At 36.8% G+C, this 12,024-nt stretch overlaps 2 protein-coding genes across 2 annotated transcripts; both read left to right on the top strand.

Annotated features, from left to right (window-relative positions):
• LOC126682358 (uncharacterized) lies at window positions 1-5,094 on the top strand. Its single transcript, XM_050378010.2, has 8 exons — window positions 1-387; window positions 610-931; window positions 1,651-1,848; window positions 2,155-2,427; window positions 3,276-3,378; window positions 3,499-3,617; window positions 3,901-4,077; window positions 4,154-5,094. Exons 2-8 carry the CDS (start codon window positions 620-622, stop codon window positions 4,988-4,990), a joined length of 2,019 nt encoding a protein of 672 aa, XP_050233967.1. The 5' UTR covers window positions 1-387; window positions 610-619; the 3' UTR covers window positions 4,991-5,094.
• Window positions 5,095-5,610: 516 nt separating this feature from the next.
• Window positions 5,611-6,231, top strand: LOC126680763 (uncharacterized). The gene has a single exon (XM_050375942.1). The coding sequence runs from the start codon at window positions 5,611-5,613 to the stop codon at window positions 6,229-6,231; it is 621 nt and encodes a 206-aa protein (XP_050231899.1).
• The last annotated feature ends 5,793 nt before the right edge of the window (window positions 6,232-12,024 follow it).

Genomic DNA, 12,024 nt, shown 5'->3' with positions numbered 1-12,024 from the left:
AAATAAGTAATTATTTTCAAAATAGGTGAGGCAGTTTCTAGACAGGCAAGAACACGACTGAACAGAAAACGTACTCCCTGATTTAAACCTATCTATCCAATTTAATCCGCCACGATCATTCTCAAACTCATTCAGGTCAGGTCGGTTTCATTCCCTCAAAAAGTTCCCCCTCGGTCCAATCACAACTTGCCACGTGCTCCATCTAAAAACGGAGGCCATAAAACTTCCCATCTCCGGCGGGAGGGTTTAGCTTAACACCACTCACCGCCGTGTTAGGTTCATTTCATTTCATTTCAGCTCAGCTCAGCTCAGCTCAACTCAGTTCTAAACCCGATTCGAGCAAAAAACCGGTGTAAAATAAAGAAAAAGAAAAAGAAATATCCTACGGTATATAATTTAAAATTCTTTTACAAATAAATAAACGTATAATACAATTTAGCTCTTTTTAGGTTTGTTTTTTGTTTTTAATTATTTTAATTTAATTCACTTGCCGGTTCTATTGATCATGTTTAGGTTTGTTTCAATATTTTAATTAGGCTTCGAATTTGGAATTAGGGTGATTTTTGTAATTATTAATTGTTATTAATTTGATTTTGTTTTTGAAATTAGGGATAAGGTGATGGCGACTGCGACTATGGCAACAGCAGCCGGTGCAGCTGCGTTATTGTATTATACATTAAACAAAAAGTTACAATTGAATAGTAATGGTGTTGTTAATGATGACGATGATGATGGCGGCAATATGTCGAATAGTAGTAATGTTCCGTTAGGAATTGAACGTGTTTCGCATAGGTTAATTGAAGCGCCGGCGACTTGGTTACAGACAATTTCGACGTTATCTGAGACTCTTAGGTTTACTTATTCGGAGACTTTAGGGAAGTGGCCGATTGGTGATTTGGCTTTCGGGATCAATTTTCTATTGAAGAGGCAGGTCAGCATTTCTTTTTAAGCATTTATTTGGTTTCTAATTTGTTTCTGTTTCCCATCAGAATCTGTACTTTTTAGGGCTGGGATGTGTTTCGTTGAGCTATTAGCCTTTGATAATTTGGTGTGATTCATTTAAAGTGAATCTCTTTGCATGATTAGTTAGATATATCATATAGTGATGTCGATGAAATTTATAGTTGCAATCGGAGATGAGTGAATAAGAACGAAAATAGAAAAAAAAAATGATGGGTAGTGCAGTTATTTTATTGTCTGATTGCCTAGAGATTGTCTCTTGGATTTATGGACTGGATTTTTGGGCGGGGAAGAAAGTCGGGAACTTTTATGCGCAGTACATGACATATATTTAGTCAATGTAGCAAACTTAGTTTGGAGAGGAGTCATATGGTTATGTTTAGTATTACGGTGGGATTCGGCAAGTCATCAACTCACCCAAATGAGCTTTCATAAGGATTTCAGGATATTGCATTTCTGTTAATAGTTAGAACTTCTACTTTACTTTTATCATTATGAAATTGCAGCTAAATGCATATTTAGTGGTTGGCCGAAATCAAATGTCACTTGGTAGATGTGACTTTGTAGGGAATGCAACAGTGATAATGTTTAAGATGCTTTAAAGCATTTCCCTTCTACAACCTATATGTTCTATTTTTCTTTTTTTCATTTTCCAGGGCCTTTAAGCTGATTTTTATACTTTATTTGCAGGGAAACTTGCATGTTAGTAGTGTTTTTGGTGGTAAAGATAGCATACAGCTAAAAGGGTCAGAAATAACAAGTGAACTTAAGTATCTTTTAAACCTGCTAACCCTGTGTTGGCATTTTTCCAAAAAGCCATTTCCTTTATTTTTGGAGGAGACGGGATACAGTAACGAAAATGTTCTCCTTCAAGAGCCGAAAGCAGGAGTAAGTTATTTTAAACTTGGTTTGTGCTTTATATTATTAAAATACTTATTCAATTTGCATTCTGGGAAGGGTTGGAACTTGGAAGGGCTCATATTATGTACAGAAAAGCTCTTACATGACATGCTGATGGTTATTGGATTGAATATTTGCTCAAGTAATAGAATATGGCCTTACACATCCTCTTATAAAGCTAGATATTCATGCACTATTTATTGATTATTTGCATATCTCTGTTTTTCATGCTCTGAAAGCGTATTCGCATTATATGTGCTCCCTTTAATTTATTAACCAACCTACATAATTCAGATATTGAAGCCAGCTTTTACAATTTTGGTTGACCACAAGACGAAGTATTTTCTTTTACTGATTCGTGGGACACATAGTATCAAGGACACTTTGACTGCTGTAACAGGAGCAGTGGTGCCATTTCATCACTCTGTGGTGCATGAGGGAGGAGTCAGCAACTTAGTGCTAGGTTATGCGCATTGTGGGATGGTGGCAGCTGCTCGTTGGATCGCAAAACTTGCAGCACCTTGTATTAAAAAGGCACTTGAGCAATATCCTGATTATAGACTCAAGGTAAACATGTCATAAATACTCTTGACGTATTTCCTCATGTGCTTAAGGATTTTTTTTTTTAAATTTCTCTTGTTTATCTCTTTGTATGCTTAAATTGTTATGCGGATTTAGAAGTAGATCAAGTTCTGTTATGTTTTTTGATGCTCCACAGCTAGATGATATAAAGTAGAATCAGTTCTTTTGTTTTCATTGCATGGTTCGGAAGCGGAATTTGAACTCATAGCAAATGTAACAATATTGTGATTTAGTTGCTTTGAGGAGATGGTGCAGTTATGTTAATGATTTAACTTTGCAAACACTTTACCAGATCATGCTTTCTTTAGGTCTTTCAGCTGGGTGTTTTTCTTTTTAGAGTTAGGAAGGTGTTTGCAATTGGTTACTTTCATCATGCTTTTGCCTCCATTTGTTTCCCCCACTCTTGTATATGTCTGAATGTTTTTTTTTGATAAAATACACAATGCATAATGTAGCCCATGCTAACTTACGTAAATCTAACACAACTTCACCTTATACTGACAGAGATTTTTTTGCTGAAATTTCCTGAATCCTTTTGACTTCTAATATTTATACATGTCATCCTGTTATGGATATTGTATAGCTGGCCATAAGTTCTCACAAGACTTGACAAATTAGTAGTTTTTAGAAGTTTTTGTTTCCATATTTGTTTTCTGGTTTATATACACATAATCGGTCCTTATAGTTCAGACCATGTGGTGTAGAATTCTTCAAAGAATTTGAAATAATTTATAAGCATTATGTTTCAGTAGATATTTGGCTTCTTTGATATTTGTGTATATTATAGTTCTCAAGGTGTTTGTGATTTAATTAAATATTTCTTGAATATACAGATAGTAGGACACTCTTTGGGTGGAGGTACGGCAGCTCTTTTAACGTATGTTTTGCGGGAGCAGAAGGAGTTATCCATGACTAGTTGTGTCGCATTTGCTCCAGGTTTGGATTAATTTCACAACAATCCTTGTAAAGGCATCAAAAGCTAATGCCTTTGGGTTTTCATAGAACACATATATGGGAGCATGAGTTTGATTTTTTTGTAATATGCTCTCTGTGCAGCTGCTTGTATGACATGGGAGTTGGCTGAATCAGGCAATGAATTCATTACTTCTGTTATAAATGGAGCTGACTTAGTGCCTACATTTTCGGCTGCTGCAATAGATGACTTGCGAGCAGAGGTTATTTCCCTGACTAATTATCATGGATTTTCAGTTGTTGCTTCCAAGTCGGGTGCTATGTGCATGTCTCATTCATGCAACCGGGGACTTGGGCTGTAGGGATGTTTACTAAATGGAAAACCTCCTTAAAGAGTGCACCGGTTTTATTTTTTTCTGGTTTCTTTTCTTTGAATTAATTTGGAAATTCTCTTCTCTAAGAAATATATTGTGATGGGAGCCACCTGATTCTCTTTAGCCTAGTGATTATAGTATATGCTCATTTGGCTCTGCTGCTTTTTCTTAGGTGACAGCTTCTGCGTGGCTGAATGATTTAAGGAATCAGATTGAGCGTACAAGAATTCTTAGTACTGTCTATCGTTCTGCGTCAGCATTGGGTTCCCGTCTTCCATCCATTGCTACTGCTAAAGCAAAGGTTGCTGGGGCGGGAGCAATTCTTCGTCCAGTTTCCAGCGGCACACAGGTAGATATTTTACACTAGTGAGTTAAACTAATTCTATTTTCTCAAATAGAGTTTAATTTTGTTTCTTAATCCTTAGGTTGTTATGAAAAGAGCCCAGAGCATGGCTCATGCAGCATGGACTGTACGTCCTGCTCTACACCTATCTTCATGGTCGTGTATGGGTCCCCGTCGCAGAGGCGCAGTTGTTTGTTCCAGTACAGCAGCTGAAAGTACTGCTACATCTCCCTCTGATATAGAAACTTCTGAGCCATTTGTTTCTCCAAGGAATACCACAAACGGTATAGAATCCATTGACCTTCCTGTATGTTCTGGAGGCGCAGAGTGGACTTCTGAGATAGAATGTTACACTGATGATATGGCTAACCATACTAACATAGATGCCGATATTGGCAACGGTGAAGACTGCCTTAGTGACGTACATGAAGACCCAATGGATGAAGTTGAATTGTGGCAACAACTTGAGCATGAGCTTTACGACAGAACAGATCACGAGGTTGCTGATGTGGCGAAGGAAATAAGGGAAGAAGAAGCAGCTGCAATGGCAGAGGTTGGCGAGAGTTCATCTGGAACCGGTGCTCCAGAGACAAAAGAAGCGCACAGGTTCTTCCCTCCGGGAAAAATCATGCACATTATTACCTTTCATTTAGAAAGTGCTGAAAGCGAAAATGCAGATAGCGAAGCTAATAGCCCTTCGAGCTGCGATTCTGACAACTCCCAGCTGCCACTTGGTGAGGCTAAAGTTGGGATTTTCCTGACACCGAGATCTCTTTATAGTAAACTGAGGCTTTCTCAAACTATGATTAGTGATCACTTTATGCCTGTCTATAGGAGACAAATTGAAAAGATAGTTAAAGAACTTGACAATGAAGAAGCTGATGATAATTGTTGTCAAAACGAGACGGTAGTGTTATAGTGAAACGACGGCTGACACTTGTGAATAATCATTATACCCGAAGAGATTTAGACATTTTCGTGCTTGAAACGGTAAGGAATTAACGAATCTTGATTTCTCATTGATCTGAATTGTTCAAGTGCATAGCTACATGAAGTGTTACTTGGTGTAAATTTCTTGTTAGATCAAATTTTAGGTTCCATTTCTCTTTTATTATTGTTAATAAAAAAAATTCCCTTTTGTTAGAAGACATAATACTTTGTTTTGATAATCTGATATGTTTTGCTTTAGATAATGATGTTCTAGAAATATTTTGCCTTTTTGTATTAGTTATGGATTTTAGGAGAGTAGTTGTAGTATAGTCAACTTGTTCTCCTAAATTTAGGGAATTATGTCCCTATATGGCTGTAACCTGTTCTATATATAAGTAGAACAGTTTTTGTAAAAAGATAAGTATATGTATGAAGCTGAATTCTCAGATTTTCAGTCCATTTTTTATGAGTTTATGAACTGATAAATGGTATCGGAGCTTCATTCTTGAGGGACCTGTTAGAATTGAAGTTCTTGAGGGTTGAGTGAATCTTTCGTTGCTGAGTGATTAGTGAGTTCTTTGAAGGGCAAACACCAAGGGTTAAATTTAAATGGCTTCAGGTAGCTTTCAAGCACCACAAGCTCCTATCTTTACAGGAGAAAATTACCAGATCTGGTCAGTCAAGATGAAGTCTTACTTGAAGGCTTTAAGTTTATGGAATGTGGTTGAATCTGGAAAGGAACCAGCTCCTTTACCAGAAAATCCAACAATGCATCAGATCAAGGTTTATGAAGAAGAAGCAGCAAGGAAGGATAGAGCTCTCACATGTATTTATTCAGCACTATCAGATGCGATTTTCACGTCGATTATGGACTGTGATACTCCGAAGAAGGCTTGGGATAAGCTGCAAAGTGAATTTGAAGGAAATGAGAGAGTTAAAGTTGTAAAGTTGCTGAATTTAAAGAGAAGATTTGAGATGCTACGAATGGGAGACAACGAATCAGTCAGAGATTATTCAAACAAAGTAATGGAGATTGTAAATCAAGTGAGGCTTCTTGGAGAAAAGTTTGAGGATTATAAGGTTGTTGAAAAGATCCTTATAAGTCTTCCGGATAAGTTCGAGTCCAAGATTTCAGCAATTGAAGAATCTTGTGACTTAAAAAAGTTGACGATTGCCGAGTGTTGGCGAAAACCGCAAGTGTACGGTGTCGCAATTAGTAATACTCGGTAAGACCGAGGTCGAATCCCACAGGGACAATGGATTTTATGAGAATGAATCGATTCTAAGTCTCAATTCGTTTAGCACACAACAATAGTTGATTTGGAAATTGAACAATTAAAACATTAACTAAAGCAAACACAATTACTAAACAATTTAATTAGCAAAACGCAATAAGCAAGCAATTGAATGATTAAGATAAACTATGGATAACAAGCTTGAGGGTTGATACTATGATTACCCAATTACTATCAAGGGGTCGGACTATGGCTTCTAAACGCGAGCCGAGTTTTTTCTAAGTCGCAAATCCCGCTCTCTCGAGCCTCAAAGATTTACAAAACCACAACTAATTAAGCTTAACCTACTCTCGTAGCACTAAACACAATTAGAGGCAATTAGCAATTAAACACAACTCATAGGCCACCTAATTACTAACCCACTCTTATGGTGTTACTAATTAAGCATCTAATTAATTAATTCCAATTAATAAACCCTCTCTCAAGGTGGAAATTAATCTAGCAACAAATACTAGGTGATCAATCTAGAATAGGCATTAAGCAATTAATTAGAACACACAAGCCAAACCCTAACCCAATCTAGCAATTATTCAACCATAATATCAACCCCCAAACATGGAGGGTTTAGCCAATCATGTTAACATCACATTAAAACCTAAATAAAGAGAAATAAAAGATAAGATATACTCACTTGGAAGAATAAGATTGAAATTAAGCACTTGCATTCAAAGATAAATCTTGTTCTTACAATAAGTAAAGCTCCAACACCACAACAATGGTGGAAAAGATGGAGGCACAAGGCCTTAAAATTAATCTACTCCTAACTAAAAAAGGAAACTAAAAAGTAGGTGAAATGTTCTATATCCAGTCTATACCTAATTTGGAGATAAGGTGCCTTATATAGGCAATACAAAGGAGGAAATAAAGACAACCATGTATAAGTTGTGTCTAGCCAAAAGAGGAAGTGGTCTCAAGTCTTGTTTCTTTTCAATTTCAGCTCCCAGCCACATTTTTCACTAAGGCTCGATCGAGCCCTTCACTTATGAGGAAGGGCTCGATCGAGCCCTTCATTCTTCACAAGTTCCCTGCTCGTTTTTTGCCTAAGGGCTCGATCGAGCCCTCCCCATAAGTGGGGAGCTCGATCGAGCTCTGCTGATTTTCTGCTGCACAATTGCTGACTTCGAACCTTCATAACTCAGTGTAGAAACGTCCAAATGAGTTGGTTCTTGAACCCCTGGAAAGCTTAGGATGTCTACTTCATTTCTTGTGAAGAACACAAACTCTTTAGAAGCCTCTAACTAATCCAAAATCTTCAATTAGTGCAGCAGGGTCAGATTCTGAAATGTGCTTTCGGCATCTTTTTGTTCCAAGACTTCACCCTTTCTTAGATTCGTTGATTCTTCCATCTTTTAGGCCAAAAGGACTCCGCTTTGCTCCATTTTCCCTATAACACACACGCGCGCAATAAGGTATACAAAACAACCAAAAAGCACGGTGAAACATAGCAAAAGCATGCGGAAAACAACTCAATACATAGGAGTATTTTACTCCTATCAAACCTCCTCACACTAAATCCTTGCTTGTCCCCAAGCAAGAAATGAATCTCACTAAAGATACAAGATTAGCGACCTTAACGACTTGAACAAATGTCACAACCATTCTCCCGACCGATGAAAACGTGAAAGCAAAACATCCAATGCCAACAACTAAAAGGCATGCAAACAAATGATGTATTCAATTATAACGACGTGTTCCTATGATATTTGAGGCTACAACCTTGTCAATAAAGCTCTACTCAAAACAATCAAACATTGCAATCATAGGCGGGACATGCAAACATTTGGTTAACTCAAAACACGGCAAGCATGGCATATCATTCATAGGCATTAGACAACCATTTTCTCACAAGGTTTCACTCTAACGCTCAAGTGTTTCGGGTATGAAAATTAAGCATAAAAACATGCGGGAATTCACCATAGGCTTGCTCTTAGTCCGGTCTCCACTACTTAGTTCGGTAATTGACTACTCATCATATGGACTTTTGAAGGGTTGTAACTTGGTCAAGGGTTTGGGTAGGTAATTTGGATACTTGGTTAAGATTCAACTTGAACAACAAAAATGCTTCAATCACTAACAATGATCTACACTCGGAACTTTTTATAAGTGAACTACTTCCTTTTTCCATATGCCTTTATCTTTTTTTTTTCTTTTCATTTTCTTTTTCTATTTCTCAACTTCCTTTATTCTTTCTTTCTTTTGTTTTTCTTTCTTTTTCTTCAAGGCATTAACTTATATTTTGAGCACTTGTTCACTTTTCTTTCTAATACATCGAGCTAGTATCATATTTTTCTTAATCCTAAGTTATTCAAGTTAAATCCGGGTGTTTAGAGAGGTAAATTGTTGAAAGGTTAAATGTGTAGTTGTGTGGTTAGTCAAGAAGAGGTTTAGGCTCAAAATTGTGCTAACTAATGGAAAAGGGGTAGGCTTTTAAGTTGTATTTTGAATTGTGTGATCCTAATGCCATAGTCATCTAAGTTGTCAACACTCAACCATATAATCTCAAACGGACACCGAGCAAGTTCTAGGAATTCCGACACTTATACACAAAAACAATAGGCTCGAATATATCAATCAAAGAAGTGTCATGCATATAGTTGTTTAATTCCTATGAAAAACATGCCAATTATGTCCATAAATTTTTGAAATTAACACAAATTTGACAATTTGAAACACATATCATGCATCCGCCTCATGTTCTATAATCGTGCTAGAGTTGGTCAAAATTTAACAAATGGTAGCACCCTAATATCATCAAAACAAGTCACACAAATTGACTTTCATTAGGCAAGCATACACTTTTAATTGTTGATAAAAGATGCAAACATTCAACATTTTCATTAACCGGGGAGTACATTTGTTGACAAAATTTCAAAAATGCTAAAATCACTAATCAAGCTTATCACACTACAAGCCAAAGATTTAGTGATCAAAGGGAGACAACAAAAACTACCTAACAAGGCATCCTACTCTAATAAAAATCCATCAAACCAAAATTCGTACAAAAGCATTCAACAAGTTTGGAGCTCAAATTTTAGGTTTGAGGCGACACAACACAACATAAAAAAACGATAAAAGCATAAACACATAAAAACAACCTACAACAATCTAAACACAAACAACACAAACATAGAATAAACAAACATAAAGCGACAAAAACATAAGATAAAGCGAGATACAATTTCACAACCCTCCTCACACTATTTCTAGCTTAGTCTCTAAGCAAAAAATAAAATAAAACATGAAATTGTATGAGATAGAGTTAGAAAATGCAAATCTCGCTAGTCAAATGCCGGGGTTTCGAAGACGGTGTAGGGTGGTGGCCGGAATTTGACTTGAAGAAGAAGAAGTGTAGAGATGATGCCATTTCACCAATTTATGTGCTCCCCCTTTGAACCAATTAAAAAAATTCAAATTCCCCCTTGTAAGCATGGCTCGATCGAGCCCCTCTACCCAAAAAATATTTTCTGTTTCTTTTTGTTCATAGGGCTCGATCGAGCCCCTCACTTATGAGGCAGGGCTCGATCGAGCCCTCAGGCTTAAAAGAAGCAGAATTTTTTTTTTCTTTAACCTTGATTCCTACATATCAAAAACGAACATACCCGGCATTATCTTGAACATAAAACACAAAACTAAAACACTCAAACATAAAATCAAAAGCCAAAAATTAAAAAGTAAAGAAGCAAAAGTAAGAAATTGAACCTCTCGGGATTGCCTCCCGAGTGCGCTTTAGTTGAAGTCCAAAGCTAGACTCTTCGTGTAAGGTTGTTAAAAATACAACCTAACATGTGGGAGCCGTCTTGGTAGCATCTTCTCCCTCTTTTGCCTTGTTGGCTCCTTCAAATAAAGCTCATGTGATATGAAGTATGCTTGTACTCTAAAATAATGAACATGAGGAGTATGAAGCATCTTCATATACTTGGTATTATTTCCGTCATACTCGGAATCAAACCCCTCTAAGAATGGATCTTTATAATTAAAGGATTTGTTGAATTCCTTGTAGAGTACCGTAATACCAAATTTCTCCTCATTTTCATCATTTACGCTCTTGGGACAAGTAAGTGGTTTGGAAATTGGAGCTTCAAGTTCAACATCCTCACACTTTTCTCTTTCAATCTCTATGTGAACCATTGTGTGAGGATGTTTTACTAAAGCACCATCATCTTTCAACTCTATGGCCATAGCATATTGTGTTGGAGTAGCTTCAATTGCGGCTAGTAATCCTTCTTGGTTTGTCCCTTGCAAATCACTAGCTAACCGAGCAACTTGTATCTCTAGGTTATGGAGATGTGTAGATTGAATTTCATGATGTACCTCCATTCTATCTAACAACTCCATGATCTTGTCGATTTTGCTAGATTCATCAAACATTTCATCTTGTTGAAAACCATGTGATTGTTGTGGTTCATCGCCAAAATTGAAATTGAGGTCCAATTGGTTTTGATATGGGTGATAACTTGATTTGAAGTTCAAGTTTTCATTGAGGTTCTCCCAATTGTTGTCCCAACCATAGTTTGGAGGGTTGTACCACCCCGGATCATACATGTCGGAATAAGTGTCATTATCTTGCCATTGATCACCAACATAATTGACATGGTCATTCCAATTATAGCGTGTAGGACACTCGGCTCCGGTATGACTAAAATCCCCACAAATCTCACAATTTGGATTCCATGCCATCACTTTCGCCCAAATAGATTTACTATAAAACTAATATTTGAAGATAAACCAACAAACACACAAATTTCCTGCACAACCACAAACAAGAACACCAAGCGTAAACCACGAAAACAAACGGCAGAAGCAATAAACACAGAAATAAAAAAAAACTAACTCGACCAAGATTTAGAATACTCTCAATCAATCAAATACGCACTATCCCCGGCAACGGCGCCAAAAACTTGTTGGCGAAAACCGCAAGTGTACGGTGTCGCAATTAGTAATACTCGGTAAGACCGAGGTCGAATCCCACAGGGACAATGGATTTTATGAGAATGAATCGATTCTAAGTCTCAATTCGTTTAGCACACAACAATAGTTGATTTGGAAATTGAACAATTAAAACATTAACTAAAGCAAACACAATTACTAAACAATTTAATTAGCAAAACGCAATAAGCAAGCAATTGAATGATTAAGATAAACTATGGATAACAAGCTTGAGGGTTGATACTATGATTACCCAATTACTATCAAGGGGTCGGACTATGGCTTCTAAACGCGAGCCGAGTTTTTTCTAAGTCGCAAATCCCGCTCTCTCGAGCCTCAAAGATTTACAAAACCACAACTAATTAAGCTTAACCTACTCTCGTAGCACTAAACACAATTAGAGGCAATTAGCAATTAAACACAACTCATAGGCCACCTAATTACTAACCCACTCTTATGGTGTTACTAATTAAGCATCTAATTAATTAATTCCAATTAATAAACCCTCTCTCAAGGTGGAAATTAATCTAGCAACAAATACTAGGTGATCAATCTAGAATAGGCATTAAGCAATTAATTAGAACACACAAGCCAAACCCTAACCCAATCTAGCAATTATTCAACCATAATATCAACCCCCAAACATGGAGGGTTTAGCCAATCATGTTAACATCACATTAAAACCTAAATAAAGAGAAATAAAAGATAAGATATACTCACTTGGAAGAATAAGATTGAAATTAAGCACTTGCATTCAAAGATAAATCTTGTTCTTACAATAAGTAAAGCTCCAACACCACAA

The sequence above is a fragment of the Mercurialis annua genome, linkage group LG5 (genome assembly GCF_937616625.2).
Source record: "Mercurialis annua linkage group LG5, ddMerAnnu1.2, whole genome shotgun sequence".
In the NCBI taxonomy this organism is placed as follows: Eukaryota; Viridiplantae; Streptophyta; class Magnoliopsida; order Malpighiales; family Euphorbiaceae; genus Mercurialis; species Mercurialis annua.
Note: the sequence above shows the minus strand (reverse complement) of the source record. Positions and strands in the feature narration are given on the sequence as shown.